We start from the raw sequence: 15,695 nt of genomic DNA on the forward strand, positions 1-15,695 counted from the left end.
TGGTTATTCACTGTCTCTCTATAGTTTTTCAATGTCTCTGTAGTTGTTATTGTGGTTGTTCAATGTCTCATAGTTATGTTTTCCTCTTTGTGGTTATTCAATGTCTCTGTAGTTGTTTATTTGGTTATTCAATGTCTTATAATAATGTTTCCCTCTGTGGTTTTTCAATGTCTCTTAGTAGTTGTTTTGTTTATCTTTATTAAATGTCTCTGTCGTTTTTTTTTTTCAATGTCTCTGTGGTGAGGGGGGCCGGAGGTGGGATTTACACGTGCACGAGAACAAGGCGAGCACGAGCCCGCCCACAGTGCTCGATCACGTGTGCAACGTGCGTTCGATTGGAAGGCAGTAAACAGGTGACGTCAGAGCAACGTCAAGTTCAGCCAAATGAAATAAAACCGGATGGTAACCGAGCTTACCTTTCAAAACAAAAACTTGTCATGCTCAATTGTTGAAGAGTGAAAAATCATCATCATCATCGTGTTTATATTGCATGTTTACATATTCATTACTTTTACTGATGACTCTATTTTTCCTATCTAATGTGCTGCTGCAGCATGGTAAGTTCCCATAGTCGAACTAAAAATGGAATAGTTTATCTTATTTTTTCCTTTCATGTCTTCCTAAAGCACACTGTAAGATATTTTTGAGAAGTGATAATAATAATAATAATAATACTATTAACTGTATGATAAAAATAATAACAACTGTTAATGTTATAGCTATACAATAAACCTAGTGGGGATTGATTGAAGAAAACAGAAAACAAAAACAAATAATAATAATAATAATAATAATAATAATAATAATAATAATAATAATAATAATAATAATAATAATAATAATAAAGCAAAATGATCATACCATTGCAGGAAGACAAAAAATAATAAACAGAATAACACAAAAATAATTTTAACAAAAAGAACATTAATTTATTCAATTAAAATATTCAGGAGAAGTATAGCCTATTTAATCCCACCCCTTCTCCATAATTAGCAATATTTCATTATTTATAATTTTTTATAATGTTGCTGTAATGCTATAGTGCTGCTTTTATTTTGAAATTCAAAACAGGAAAGGCTGCTATTACCCGTCGCTAGCTTGCTGCTGGTGGTGCAGAGCCTAGCTAGGGGAGAGAAACCGTGGGAGAAGGCTGAATCCGTGTGATCGAGAGAAAGAAGTAAAGTTTAAGATCGATTAACATCCGGCAACGTGGAAAGAAGGACACCGAACAGGTAGGCAAGCGTCCCCGCGAGCTTCTGTCATTTATGCCCGCGCGTCTCGGCGGCGTCTAAAAGCCCGAAACATGGAGGTGAAATCAGGGTCCGTCGTGAAGCGGCTGCACACAGACACTGGATCAACAACCAGATCAACAACAACAACAACAACAACAGGAGCAGCTGCTGCTGCCTGCGGCTGAAAAGTCTGTGGCGAGCAGATCAAACCGACTGATGCAAGAGAGAGGATCAGAGGAGGAGCAGGGTCATCACCGAGCTACAGTAGCTACAGTAGTTAGCAAATGGTCGGTGTCATGCAGCTCCCAGAGGAGGGGGGGGGGAGGTGGAGGAGGAGGTGGAGGAGGATGGGGGGAGGAAGAGGAGGTGGAGGAGGAGGAGGGGAGAGGAGGAGGAGGGGGGGAGGAGGAGGAGGGAGGAGGGAGGAGGAGTTGGAGGAGGAGGAGGGGGAGGAGGGGGGGAGGAGGAAGAGGGAGGTGGAGGAGGAGGAGGAGTTGGAGGAGGAGGAGGAGGGGGAGGAGGGGGGGAGGAGGAGGAGGGAGGTGGAGGAGGAGGAGGAGTTGGAGGAGTTGGAGGAGGAGGAGGGGTAGGAGGGGGGGAGGAGGTGGAGGAGGGGGCTGCGACGGGCTGAGGGCAGATTAGTTTGCACAGGTTGATTATGAGATAAGTTGCACATGAATAGAAATGTGCAAATCTTGTAAATTTGCAGGTCTTTGCATTAAAATGCATTTTAAATAATAAATGAAAAAAAAATCTTTTCTTTCTCTCTATGTTCTCCTTCTCTCCAGGTATCACCAGCAACTTGGCAACATCTTTTCTCTCCCCTGGCTCGCCAGCGTGTGTAAAGGACATCGGCCACTATAAATAATACATATAATTGTATTCACATGCACATGAAGATCATATCTTGAAGTCACCCAGTGCCTTGTCTATACCAGATAGAGCATCACCCCCCACCCCCTCCTGCATTTTCACCGGTGCAAAAACAATTTCGAACACCAGCAAGACGGAAAGGAACACAACACAAACTCAACTCAGATGCACCGCAGCCACCAAAGTCTTTAAAAAGTTAACTCTTGACTGTTAACTCTTGAGTTTCAAGCTTCTGATTAGTCTCTAAACTCCCCGTTGGTCATCAGCATTACTCTCATCAAGCGAGTCCACCCGAGGAAAAGCCGTAAAGCGGCGCTCAGCACCACCATGGCCTCCATCAAGCAGTCGACCGAGCCCGAGATCCCAGACAACCACAAGGAGAGCTGGCTGGCGCTGCTCTCCGCCGCGGAGGCGTACTGCCAAAAGTCCGGCTGCGACCTGGCGATACTCACGGCCTGCAAGAAGTTCCGGTCGTCGGCCGCGGACGGGGACGGCGTGAGGAAGCGGGAGAGCGGCGGCGCCTTCCCGAGGGAGTGCGACTTCTCGTACAACGCGTGGGGCCAGGGGTTCCTGGCCGAGTCGGCACGCCGCTACATGGACGACATCGGCGTGCTGCACTCCACGACCATGCTGACGGCCCAGAAGCACACACGCCAGGCGGGGGGGCAGGGAGGAGGAACCAAGCTGGTGGTTGACCTGACCTCTGACCCCGGACACAGAGGGGTGAGTGGTCCTGCTTGTGTCGCTGTGGTACTCGTTCACAATGTTCACATCTATAATGTGGTGGATTTTCTTGTCGTTGTTGTTTCAGAGTTTTACAGGAGACGTCGGGGTGGGCGGAGTCAGTCCCCAGAGCAGACTCTACTCCCAGAACTATCCGTCGATCTACAGCTCGGGAGCCGTCGCCGGGCAGAACGCCAACGGAGACGGCGAGCGGGAGACGAGCGTGCTGGAGGCCGAGCGAGGGAGACAGAGGTCCGGGATCGTTGACTTGGAAGAAGAGTGTGAAGAAGAAGAAGAAGAGGAAGACGAGGAGGACATGGATGAGAGGAGACCGTACGGGAACGAAAGTGCCGGTGAGGAGAAAGACGGTTTGTCTGCAGGTGCAGCCTCACTTTTCATATCACGATAAAACTATAACCCATGTAAATCATGAAATTATTATTCCATTTCATGTTGTATATTTTGTAATAATTACTCAGATTTTATTGTGTATTTTAAACCATTTTGGTCTTATCATTATTGATTTTGCTTGCGGTAGAAGCTAGGCTAGTTTAATTAGCTTAAGATTGATGACAAGTGTGGCTCAAAAATCAAAAATGGTTACACCCCCAGTTTTTCTGTCTCTTGAATTGTTCGCATATTCTGGGTATTAAATTGTCACTGTGCCTCAGGTGTGTTCTCAATGGACGAGGACTCTCTGTCCCGGGACTGCGAGCCGTTCTTTGAGTCCGACGGGGAGGAGGAGAGCACCGACGGTAAGAGCTGATTCCACATTTATCCACTTACGTGCATTATCTCCATTCATTTTTTTTTCTCTCTCTATCCACCTCAGGCTCCTTGAGCGAGGATGCCCCTCCTCCGTCTCGTGGCTTGGCCATGGGTCAGTCTATGCACTCGTCCCGTCACCACGCCAACCCCATGGCTCTGGCCCGCTCGCTGCCCGTGTCCGTGCCCGTGTGGGGCTGCAGAGGAGGCCGAGGGGCTCAGGGAGGCGGCAACAGTACAGAGCGGGTGAGCGCACGCACGCACGCACACTCACACACACACACACACACACGCATGCTGGGCCTGTTTTGTTTTGTCCACACACCAACGATATTTAGCTTACTGTCATAGAGGAGCAAAAGAAAGAGAATTTTAGTTGGCGATTAATTTAGTAGTCGATTCCTCATCGATGAATCGATTCACTGTTGCAGCTCTAATATCAAGTCTTCCATTTTCACGCCTGTATACATTTGGAAAGATTTCGGTTGAATGGAGATCTGCTGCCGCGTCGTCTCACTGACAAGAGAAACCAAATTATTAGTTTTTTCTCTTTGCAATGCATTTTTTTGTTTAGGAACTAACCTCAGAAAACATCCTACTGATAGAATTCAGATATTCTGTTTCCATGACCTCAATTGAATTTGCAGAAATAGATAATGAAGTGAGCTGTATTTGTTGTTTTTGTTTGTTATGTTGTTGTCGCGGATGTTGTTGCGGATGTTGTCACAGTTGATGCCGACACATATTTCATGCCTAAATTCTAAAGGCCGAGACAAAAGAAACAATCCGGTTCTCAGTGTTTCCGATGCACCGGCTAATGGCCACGACGGCTCCGTCAAGTTCATGTGACCGGAGAAGTACGTGTGACATTTTGTGTAAGGTCACGCTGGGAAAGTGTTCTACAGATAACGTCTAACAATGGCGAAGAGCTTTTTTTCTGAGCGCGCGAGCGAGCAACAGGAATTTAGAATTTTCCCCATTAAAGTCCCAGATTCTCTCCTCAGACCCCCGACCTTCCCCGTGCCTTGTTAACATACAGTCCTTTCATATGTGTGTTTCCCTACAGGTGGGCTGCGCCGACCTGGAGCACATCGCCGCCAGTATGAAAGCCCTGCTGGCCCCCGGAGCCACCGATGGGACTGAAATGTTTGGGGCCCTCCCTCGGCCCCGCCTCAACACCGGGGACTTCTCCCTCAAGCACTGAGAGAGAGAGGGGGAGTGAGAGAGAGAGGGAGGGAGGGGGAGAGAGAGAGAGAGGGAGAGAGAGAAATAAGAAAGGGATAGACGGCAGCGAATGAGAAAGGAAAAAGGAGACGTGGGGAGATATTGTCCCGCCAGCAGAGGAGGTGTGGGGGATTTGGATTTTGGCGTTCAGTTTGTGAAACAGTGTAAAAGCTAGAACCTCCATTTATTTCTCACTAACCAAAATTAACGGCACATTGCTTCGTGGGTTAACTGACCGAAGAGAAAAGAAATGTTGTTATGAAAGCTAATAACATTTTTTCAACACTACCACCAACACCACCACCTCATCACTACACATTTCACAACACCGGTGACCACACATCTCCAAACACTACGTCAGGATCGGACCTGAGGGGGGAAAAAGGCCCACTTAGAATTAAGCTTGTGGCTTTTTTGCAAATGTGAGCGTAGGACGCCAGCACCTCCTCGTAACACGCCTTGGTTGTACTTTTACTTTTGCCAATGAATGACTGACTGATGGAATGATTGTAAATCAATACAGAGGTAGAGGGGGGGGATGGTGTTCTCTGTTTTTTGTGTTCCCTTTTTTGTTTTGCTCCACATTTTGAAATGATTTAACGAATGAGAAAGCGACTTTGTGAGTGTGTGTGTGTATGTGTGTGTGTGTGTGTGTGTGTGTGTGTGTGTGTGTGTGTGTGTGTGTGTTTTTGTGTGTGTGTGTGTGTTAGAGAGAGAGACAGATGGGTTGATTGGAAATTGATCAAATGTCGACATCTGACATTTCAAAAACAAATAAATGTTCCATTAAGTACTTTTGTGTTTCAAATAAAGGAGCGACACCAAGAGAGACGCCTTTGTGTCATTATGTGTGCGAGGATGCAATAACATTGAAATCCTCCAGAGGGCCTCAGCCCTCCACTGAACAGAAATATCACATTTCTGCTCAACCCTGGTATTTAGATGAATAAAAAAACGTGGAATCTGTTATTGTGCAATAGTTGAATTTATTGACTACATTCAGCACATAAAAAAAGATATGGGCTCTAAATGTCAAACAAGCACTCAAGTACATGCAAAGGCCTGTGTGATTAAAAAACATACACGACTTTGCCTATTCTCTCTAAATGAAATAGACTGCATAGATAGAAACACATTAGTAAATAAAATAATTACATTTCTGGATATAATAGTAAAAATCTCTCCATACACCAGAGAAAGCAAACACAAGCTACAAAGATGTCACGGCGTGCTTCGGTTCTGCTCGACAACTCCCTGACACTTGTTCCCCTAACGTCCCAAGCTTCTTCTCATCTTGTCCCTGACACCTTCTGAAATTTACACTACTGCTTCGACCCCGCCGCCGCCGCCGCCGCCCGCCGCAGCCCTGAACCCGCTCTTAATTTGTCACTGATCCTTTTTCCGGATGAGGGAGTACGAATTGGTGCCGATCCAGAACCCGGGCAGCAGCTTCTCCTGCACGTTGGCCTTGAACTTGTGAATGAGTCGCACCTCCTCGCCCTCGCCCTCCACCGAGAGGAACTTGAGGATGCCGGCGGGCTGGTCGACGTACACCCCCATGGTGGAGGACAGGGGCAGTTGGACGTCCACGTTCTCGCCGTTGTGCCACACCTGGTAGCAGGAGCCGGACCAGCCGACGCCCCAGGAGCCGGCGTTCTCCCCGAGGCCGCTGGGGCCCTCGTGGCCCTTCCGGGGCGCGCTCTCGCAGACCACCCCGATCACCACCCAGCCGTCGTAGTCCACCTCCCAGTATCCCCGGTGGCCCAGCAGGCTCTCCTTGCACAGCACCTGAGGCAGAGAAGGTGGGCCAACGTTACTCATCGAGATCTTTTTGGAAGCTCCATCGACGGTTCCAGTCATTTTTCGTTTAAAGACATGGCAACGAGTTCAGAAGTCCAGGCTTCTAAAGGGGTTTCTTGTTGTATGTGATTGTCTTTGGTTTTTAAACTAAACTAAGTGTTATTAACTGTAATCTCTGAGATATTACATTTGAGATTTTCCCTGATAATTCTTAGAATGTATGCACCTTTACATTGTCATTTGCACATCAAATAACTGCACTGGAATTTTGAAATAAACGGAAAGAAACTACGTACACATTTACTCAAGTACAGTAATTCATTGGTGTTGCTGATGCTTCATTCAAGTATTTCCACTTCATGCTACTTTCTCCTTCTACTGATGAAAACACTTCATCGTCAAAGATTAAACCAGAGATTCCCAAACTTGTACCATCATGTGACCTCTCACAAGGCTCCTTGTCACATTCAAGTGCAGCCCCTCTCCCTGTGTTCACCTGTGGCGAGTGTTCGTATCGCTCGGGCCTGTTAGGATACGGGCAGACTGCGTCGGCCGTGCGAGCCACTTTGGTGCCGCCCTCTGAAATCCACAACAGTTTCTGTGCAGTTTTATCATCCAGGGAGGGCTGGAACCAGTCTGAGCGAAGAAGATGAAGAAGAAGGAAGAGAGACAAGTGAAAACAGATCAAGTGGAGCCGGAGAGGTCAAAGAGGTCGAAACAGGTGCGATGACCCGGAGACACAAACAGAACTTCTGAGAAGTGTCTGGTAGAGAAGACGGGACCGGAACAGACATCGATCGTCTCTTCTCGTAACAGTTGTACTCATGTATGTAGTCCCACTGGTTCACAGGGAGAGATGCAGTTGATGGGGATTTGAAAAGGGTCCAGCCTTTTTTACAGAATTAGACCACACTCATCAGTCAAGTTTAGACCACAGTGGAACCCAAGTTTAAAAATTAATTAAAACTAAATCTAAATTAATATCCCGCTGGTACAAATATCTGCACTTGCAAAATATTTTTTTTTTTGTGTGATTTTCTTTTCACTGGTTGGATGTTTTGCCCTAATGCTGGGATAATATTCAACACAGATTACTGGATTACTAGTTTTAATTTCTGTTTTGTTTTGTTGTTGTATCTATTCACGAAAAAAATTCCTTCCATTTTTTTTTATTCCTCTTTCAAAATGTGTTTTTTCTTCCCTTACATTTCATGAAGTCCGCCCTGGTGGTTGGCTCGGGGATGTTTGGCTCGTACGGCGGCAGCTTCACTGAGGGGACAGACAGGAGACACGGTAGAGAGAATTCAACTTCATCCTGAGTGGAGGATCAAATCGACATCTCACCATCTCTTAAATCTCACGAGTCGCTGTCGTTATTCCCTTTTGGGGATTTTACCAAGACATGTCCAACCGCAGTGATAATCACCGTTCGCTCTTTATTTACCTTCCTCAGGAGCAGCAGCACTGTTTTTTCTTCCTGCAACAGAAAGAGCCGAGAGTGAATGTGCGTTTTTATTTTTTATTTTCATTTGATCACATCTACCGCAGCTCTGTGATCAAATAGATGCTGGGTGATGTCGCACGGCCTCTCCCCAGAGATCCCTCTCACAAAGAGCTCGTGCAAGATGAAATGCACAACACTCATCCAGGACGGCACCGACAGGCAAACCTGTAAATCCTCCTCATCTTTCTCTCGCGGCCTCTCCCTTCATCAGCCATTCATCCAGTAAATCACCTGCTGGCTCTCAACATTACAGTGTGTCACGGTGGAGTATGTGCGCCATGTCGGCTCAGGACTGATTCGTGAAGTAAGTGCCACCCCCCCTCAAGGTTTAGGTTTCGACAGGAGGAATCCGGAGGGAGGCCCGAGCCCCACATCTGTCAGGGGACACACATCATGGCCCCTGACAGCAGCAGCAGCATGTGTCTTCTGACATTCGGGGAAGAACTTGCCCCGGCCCGGTCCGGTTGTCATGCGTCGCCACCCCCTGCGCAGGTCACCCCCAGCCTCCCCCCCCCCCCCCCCCATCGCTCATGTTACCCCCGGCTCTCAGATTTCACACAGCCTGTAAGTCCTCATCATTCTTACTCACCTATCAAGACGGTTACATCATCACGTACGCGTGATTTGTGTGTGTCCTCTGCCATCCGAGCCAGAATTAGACAGAACAGCCTCAATTTCCCCCCAGTTCCATAAAAGGATGCTTCTGAATCTGACTGACAGTTTTCCTCACGCCAGCTCACGGCTTTGATATGCATGAACACTCATTGTACATAATTTAAGACAGGTTTGGCTTTTGCATTTTCTCTACCCACACTGCATGAGAATATATAGAATAATATATAACACATACTCATCGGAGACACGTTCAATTGAAATTGAAATGTTTAAGCCTGGGAAGGTACACTACTTCATCCAATGGGAAAATTCTAGATATTGTATGTACATTCCTTAATCTTTATCCAGTGCGTTGTTGCTTCCAGGGGAAGATTTGTCAGCGATGTGGAATCTTGAGTTTTGGGAGAACAGAAGCAGATTTCATCAGGATGATATTGCAGTTGATGCAGCTTTTCACTTTGTACATAACACAGGGTTCGCAAGTGTTGTTCTTTGAAGAACAATGGGATTCGTTTTACCGTAACCAGTTTCTGCATTACATCTACGTCCTTGTGAAAAGCCATATTATTGTCGCAGTAATCTGATTTAAGTCCAATATATTGATTACATGATTTGTCCGTTGATCAGGTCCAAGTCTGGACTCACATACATATGAAGAGATATTATATTGTCTGTTGAATTTGCAGATTGCCATGATGGAGGAGAGGACTTTACTTTCTTATGAAAAAGTAGAACAAATCATTCCGGATATGCTGAAAACATCAAGGTTAAGTATTATGTATTTTCCATTTTTATTTCTAAATTAGACTTTGGAAATAAGCGGTGACGGAGGACGTAGCCGGATCCCTTACTTAAGTCAAAGTAGCACTACCACTACCAGTTCGTGAGTTTTGGGCAAAAGTCTTGGAGGTCGAAATGGAACCAATCTTAATAAGTTTACATATTATTGGGTAGTTTCATATATAATCAAATGCATCAAACTTTATAAGCTCATCATATATATTTTTTTGTCCTTGCGTTGTCCTCTGAATTGAAGAGAACTAGAAGCATGAAGTAGCATTAATGCAAAAACAGCACCTCAAACTTGTACTTATGATAAATACTAGAATAAATATACTTAGTTACGCTCCATCAGTGAAAAAAAAATATTTTAATGTCATGTGTTTTGTATCCGTTTGTCATGCTTCAACTTTGATACCTTGGTTTACATATATTTAATTTATACTTTGTGCCATGTTTTAGGGTTTTATGTGTAAGTTGTTTCATGACAGAATTATAATAATAATAATAATAATAATAATAATAAATTTCATTTATAGAGCACTTTTCCGCATTAAGAATAAGACCAGTAAGAGTTGCAAGGTCTTTAAGGGTTAAGGTGTTTTTCTGAATAACTCCAGTGAAACCCGTTTTGACTCCACGTGCTCGGGGACGAGAGCCGGCTCCTTCAGGTGGGACGGTCAATCAATCATGTCTGCGCCTGAGGGAAACACAACCCATCCAGCCTGCGTGACCCTCAGCTGGGACGACGCCAGCAGCTCGGACACATTGAGGGCGGCGGCCATCTTGCTTTCGCTGAACCGCGTCGGTCCTCGGGTCTTTTGAGTTTCCGCGTAATGGGTCTGGGGGCTGTCCAGAGGGCGAGAGGGACGACTTCTGAAAAGGTTGGCTTTTAAGACCACGAGCCGCTGCCCCTCCTCTAAGCCTTAAAATACTGTGTGCGTTGTAATTAAGAATGTAAATACGCAGTGTTTCCATTATGAAGGAGACCATTATGGGGAATATAATTACTCGACCAAAGCCTCTAAGACCAGAAAATGTGATAATCGCCCGGGCACGCAGAAATAATTATTGGACCCCACTGGGGGCTTAAGATCCAATAGCAGATATGATTTGTGTTTGGATTTGTGTCCACGTGTCCCTTATGTACTTCGGCAGCATGTTTACTGCAGAATGCACATTAGTGCCGGACAGGAAATGGACCAGAGGAGGGGAGATTGGGCAGGACGGACAGGGACGGAGTCAAGGTCGTGCGGATCTACATTGGAAACTGCCTGGTAGAGCAGAAAGATGCTACAGTGACAGATCCCTTCATCTGTCCCCCCCCATCCCATGATTAAAGGACCACAGCAGGTGAGACGGGGGGGAAGCGGGGCGCGGGGGGGGGGGGGGGGGGGGGGGGGGGGGGGTTCTGTGAAAGAAAAGCCGTGTGGAATGATGTCGGGGCTGATCGAGGCATTAGGAGGAATTAAGGAGAGAGAGATGAGAAGACGGGCGCTGGGAGAAATTCGACACTGCGGATAAATTCATCTTCGAAATCTGCGAGATGCTCCTGGCATCTCCGACGCCACGGTAACCTCGGAGTGAGATATCAGGCCGGCTGGAGATGCAGTTCGCCGGCTCCCCCAGCTGCTCGGCGGAGGTTGACCCCCTGCGGACTGAATCAGGTCGGAATCGTGGATGAATACGTGGAAGAAGCTGATGTTTCTCAGGAGGAGCTTGAGCAAAAAAACTGGCAAGTAACTGAGCTGGATTGAGTAGAGCTTGAGAAATCTTCAGTGAGAGAGATCTGTTTGAGTTTGACGAGGACCCCCACGGCGACAGGCTGCAAAACATGAGTTTCATCCATCAGAGCCCCCGAAAAGGTCAGCGATGCCGGAACACGCCTCACACGGAGGCGGGTTCGGGCTTGAGGCGCCATGAGCTCAACTCTTCCCCTCCACGACTCACTGTCAGTGGGAAAGAGCCACCGTATCCGAGCAGATCAGTTTAAAAACAATCCCACTGAGGCAGCAAGATATCAGAAGGTTGAGTGAGATGAGGAGGGCGGAGGGGACGAGCGAGGGGGGGGTTCGGCGTGGGCCCCAGGCTCATCCCTCTGGTCCCTGACAAGTGTCGAGGCTCACCTGGCGGGAAGCCCGTGCGCGCACGTGTTAGATGGAGATGGGACGGAAGGAAGACACACGTGGACGCAGACGGATGAGCCAGGAAGGATTTTGGGGGAAAAGGAAGAATTCAGGAGCGAAAGCTTTGCACGGAGGGAATACGGGAAGAGGAAACGGGCTGATCTGTGACTCTTCCTGTCGGGTCGTTAGACGTTATTCAATCATGCTCATAACATTTGATGCAGCCAATAAAAAACTAATCATATTAAAAAAGTTTCCAAACGCAGACGCTGGCGGTTGGCGGAATCAAACAGCCACAAATAAAAAACCGAGACGGGCTTCTACATTTTGGGAGACGTGGAATTACTGTGCAGCATCTTCACACTTCATTACTGTGGCTGCTGGGGGGGGGGGGGGGGGGGTTTAGCAACAATTTGGGGGAGGGAGGAGGTGCGACGAGAGGTTGTCTGAGTTATCGGGGCTATTATGGAATATGAGATTGGATCAGAGATCTCCAAAAGGAGGCCGGGAGAGCCACAATAGACTTTGGCGTGGAGCAACTGTGGCGAGAGGAAGAGAATGAAGCAATGGACGCCCCACGTGGGCGCGACAAAGACAGGCAAGAAACATGAGCTCTGAAATTGCAGATGAGGGGGGGGGGGGGGGGGGGGGGGGGGGGGCGGCGGCACACGAGTGCAGAAGAAACCGTAACCTCCCAGGGAGCGGCTCTTTCTAGCGCCACGTTGACATGATTAATGGGCCATGGGAAAGCTGGCGCGGTCCAAGGTGAGGAGGGATGTTTGGCCCGGCGCTGACTTTCAGGGATGGTCAGCATGAGGTCCTTCAACAACATCGAATAAACAACACATAAAACACGTAATAAACGGGGTAACCTAACACCGCGGCGAGCGATAAATGAAGTCGCGCCTTCTCAAGTGTCACCACTGATTCCATAATAGCACTTAGACCTCTATTCTCTCGTTAAGGCATGGTTATTCAGGAATCTACAAAGAGAAATCAAATTTAAAAAATGTATGTTTTTAAAAATGAACACCTCTTATTTAGATTGGGACCGCCTCAATTTTCCTCGTGATAATAACATTTGCGAAAGCATTTCAGTGAGAAAGCAAAGGGGGGGAAAAAACTGCAAGGATGATTAAGTTTACAGGCATGTGGAAAATATTAATTTTATTCAGACTTAACTGCAGAATCTAAATCACAGAGTCACACAAAGCTGATTTTTAACTTCTACGCTTCATTGTAAATTCAAGTACGACTCGCTTGTACAGCACTTCATCTGATGTGATAACGCAGTAAGTGATTTATTGATACATGACTAACAGATGATGCTTTTGGCTCGTTTGCCACACGGCATAATGTTCCTCACGGGTCCCCCACAGAGACCGCCGGGGGGTGAAGAGATGCTTTTCCTACCTGCTTTCTTGGGAACAGGCATGATTCCCTTGGTGCTCGCGGCGCTGCTTGGCATCAAAGTGGTGGGGGTGGGGGGGAGGTCTTGGGATGGCACTGCCCAGGAGTCCCAGGAGGGTCTCTCTTATTAACTTCCAAATATGTGGGGAGGGGTTTAAAATGAGCAGAGAGGAGGGGAAATGTGCAAGTTTTGGTTGGATGTCCAACGGCTGCCCAACGGGGGGGGGTCAGTCCTGACACACGACACCCCCGATCCTTTCTAGGGATCGGATGGATGTAGACAGGCAAAATACCCAGTGTATCCCAAGTATGCATATGCTCGTTTGCATACACATGGACTGAGCATGTGCGCGAGGGGCACGCGCCAGATCTGACGGACACACTCATATGGAACGATATCAGCAAATATACATGTTTTATTAGGGGGTCAAATGTAGGGGTCAAATGTGGCAATTTAGAGCTCTCTGTTCCTGGATAGGCCCCAGAAATGAACAGCCGCTGATTTTAAAAACCTGAACTGACCCCGACACATGCTGCAGGTGTTTGTTTGTGTGCGCAGGAGAGGGAGAAAGCCGTAGAAGCCAGCGAACCAGCGGGGAGGCTGTCGACGATCCCAGATCCCATCATCAGTCAGCGGCTGATGCTCCCTGGCACAGAACGCCGCCGCGCCCAGGGCTTTTTCAAATAACAGCTTGTAACTAGTCAGTGTGCAGCAGCTGTTGCATCATCTCAAAGAACCGCTTTTAATCGGGCAAATGCGAAGAAGTAAGTTATGCTCTCTTGTATTTTGGCCTCCGTCCGACAATATAAATTCACAAACAAAGAACACTTTCAAATCAAAATGAAACACTTCAGTAGCTGTGTTTTTTTTCTTTTACCGCTGCCAAAGAGGTCATGTTTTCACCCCTGTTTGTTTGTCAACAGGATTATACAATAAATGCTGGATGGATTTCCATGAAACTTGGTGGAAGGATGGGACATGGGCCCCCAAAAAACCTCCATTGAATGTAGGCATGGATCTGGACGAAGGGGTGGACTTGATCACTCACTCTAACATTGTGCTTTTTGTTCACCTAGTCGAAAAGCAATAAAGATTCAGATCCAATTAAAAAGTCAAGTCATTAAAAGGAAGTAGGTCTTGTGGAAGTCGTCTCCGTTGAACCCCCGGGTCTGGACGGTTTGCTCTCGAAATTGATTGATCAAACTTGACAGTAAATAACGTTCCCCCGTCGTGAGAAAGTGTCTCTCGCTGCTATTGGAGGAAGAATTTTGATGAAGTGCAACGGCCCGTTTACCAGCTAGGCTCTGTGCGAGACACGAAAACAAATCGCAACACCCGCCGCTCACTGCTGTCGGAGAAGGGCGGCGTAAATAGTATTGTGCCCGTGACCTCTGGGGGATGTTTAAGGGTGCTAGGCAAAACATTAGGGCCCTCGGCGATCACTGCGCAATAAACCAGTGTACTTAACCATCAAACGTCCCATCGTGTTACTTCATTACATGTTAACACGATTGCTATGGTGACACACGTATAGCATGACGGGGAGCGGGTGGGGCCATAGAATAAGTGTCAGGCCGTAATCTGTGACAAAGGCCAGCTGGGCTGTCAAGACCCTCCCCTCGTGGTCTTCTCGGCTCTCGCCTGATTGACAAGGCAGGTGCTTCCCCTTCCTCACTTCTCCTCGCTTTCCTCTTGTGCACGTGTACTTTGGCTCTCGCCGCGAATGCGGCGGAGTGTGTTTATCCCAGAGAGACTGGAGGCTCCCGAAACAACTGTCGGTATATTACTTACTGGGAATTATGAGAGGGGGTTTCAGACGCTTTACAACATAGACACACTACTGCAAGTGGATGTCATGGAATTCAAAATGAGTAAAAGTACAAAAGGATCACCAGCTAATCTTAATGTTTAAGTATCAAAAGTAGAAGTACTGATTTGGATACTGAATTATATATATTATATTATAGTGGAACATCTGACCTCTTAGGGCCCCAAAACACTGTGAATCAAAACACGTGACGTGTGAACTTTTGAGGGGAAAACAAGATCTGAACCAAACTCATGTTCCTGGTAACCGTAGCAACACGTTAAATGTAGTAAAACAGAAAGTATAACGATGTAGAGCATTTGGAGGAGATGAGGCAAAACGGCAAACGTTGGGAAACGGACTTCCGAACGGAGCCGAACGTCATTAATAAACCGCGCGTGGTTAATACGTCCAGATTTACGGTGTGTAAACGACAGGTCAAAATCAACTGACCCCACAGTTTTAGTGCAACATAAACCTCGTAGCCGCCCCTAAATCACGGTGTGTCTGTGTCGTGCTGCCGCTGCCGCTGCTGCTGCTGGTGGTGGTGGTGGTGGTGGTATTTGGGGTGTAGGGTGCTTGGACTTCGGGGGTGCTGCGCCACACATGGTGCCTTGCTGACATTTGTGGGACCCGGGCGAAGGAGAGCCTTGAGATTTATGGGGGAGCCGCTGCTATGTGAGCCGCAGCCTGTTTCATGTCTGTAACCTCCCCTCCCCCCTCCTCCCCTCTCTCCCACCATGTTTACTCCTGAAATATTCCTCATTTCATCGTTACCCTTTGATCAACTCACGCTGTTAAAAAAATCGCACGATTTTAAAATGAACTCTTGCAT

At 47.2% G+C, this 15,695-nt stretch overlaps 2 protein-coding genes across 3 annotated transcripts; one reads left to right on the forward strand and one right to left on the reverse strand.

The window, feature by feature from the left end:
• The first annotated feature begins 1,077 nt into the window (after positions 1-1,077).
• akt1s1 (AKT1 substrate 1 (proline-rich)) lies at positions 1,078-5,644 on the forward strand. 2 transcript variants are annotated; one of them, XM_035614934.2, is made up of 6 exons: positions 1,078-1,232; positions 2,021-2,828; positions 2,917-3,208; positions 3,500-3,583; positions 3,661-3,839; positions 4,660-5,644. In XM_035614934.2, exons 2-6 carry the CDS (start codon positions 2,433-2,435, stop codon positions 4,795-4,797), a joined length of 1,089 nt encoding a protein of 362 aa, XP_035470827.1. In that variant the 5' UTR covers positions 1,078-1,232; positions 2,021-2,432; the 3' UTR covers positions 4,798-5,644. The 2 variants fall into 2 exon arrangements, with proteins under 2 accessions (XP_035470827.1, XP_035470828.1); XM_035614935.2 differs by having other exon boundaries at positions 2,917-3,181.
• Positions 5,645-5,783: 139 nt separating this feature from the next.
• zgc:195001 (uncharacterized protein LOC567531 homolog) lies at positions 5,784-13,179 on the reverse strand. Its single transcript, XM_035614937.2, has 5 exons — positions 13,056-13,179; positions 8,062-8,094; positions 7,824-7,886; positions 7,114-7,253; positions 5,784-6,605 (listed from the first exon to the last, which is right to left on the reverse strand). The coding sequence occupies exons 1-5, from the start codon at positions 13,108-13,110 to the stop codon at positions 6,204-6,206; spliced, it is 693 nt and encodes a 230-aa protein (XP_035470830.1). The 5' UTR covers positions 13,111-13,179; the 3' UTR covers positions 5,784-6,203.
• Between the last annotated feature and the right edge of the window lie 2,516 nt (positions 13,180-15,695).

Source organism: Scophthalmus maximus, chromosome 17 (genome assembly GCF_022379125.1).
Source record: "Scophthalmus maximus strain ysfricsl-2021 chromosome 17, ASM2237912v1, whole genome shotgun sequence".
Lineage (NCBI taxonomy): Eukaryota > Metazoa > Chordata > Actinopteri > Pleuronectiformes > Scophthalmidae > Scophthalmus > Scophthalmus maximus.

Bases quoted from the DNA above. Each gene is read 5' to 3' on its own strand.
- akt1s1 (XM_035614934.2), top strand. From the start codon at position 2,433: ATGGCCTCCATCAAGCAGTCGACCGAGCCCGAGATCCCAGACAACCAC. The intron at 2,829-2,916 runs GTGAGTGGTCCT...TTGTTGTTTCAG, and splicing joins CTGACCCCGGACACAGAGGG to AGTTTTACAGGAGACGTCGG. The intron at 3,840-4,659 runs GTGAGCGCACGC...GTTTCCCTACAG, and splicing joins GCGGCAACAGTACAGAGCGG to GTGGGCTGCGCCGACCTGGA.
- zgc:195001 (XM_035614937.2), bottom strand. From the start codon at position 13,110: ATGCCAAGCAGCGCCGCGAGCACCAAGGGAATCATGCCTGTTCCCAAG. The intron at 8,095-13,055 runs GTAGGAAAAGCA...TTTCTGTTGCAG, and splicing joins GCCTGTTCCCAAGAAAGCAG to GAAGAAAAAACAGTGCTGCT. The intron at 6,606-7,113 runs GTGAACACAGGG...TCTCTGCCTCAG, and splicing joins GATACGAACACTCGCCACAG to GTGCTGTGCAAGGAGAGCCT.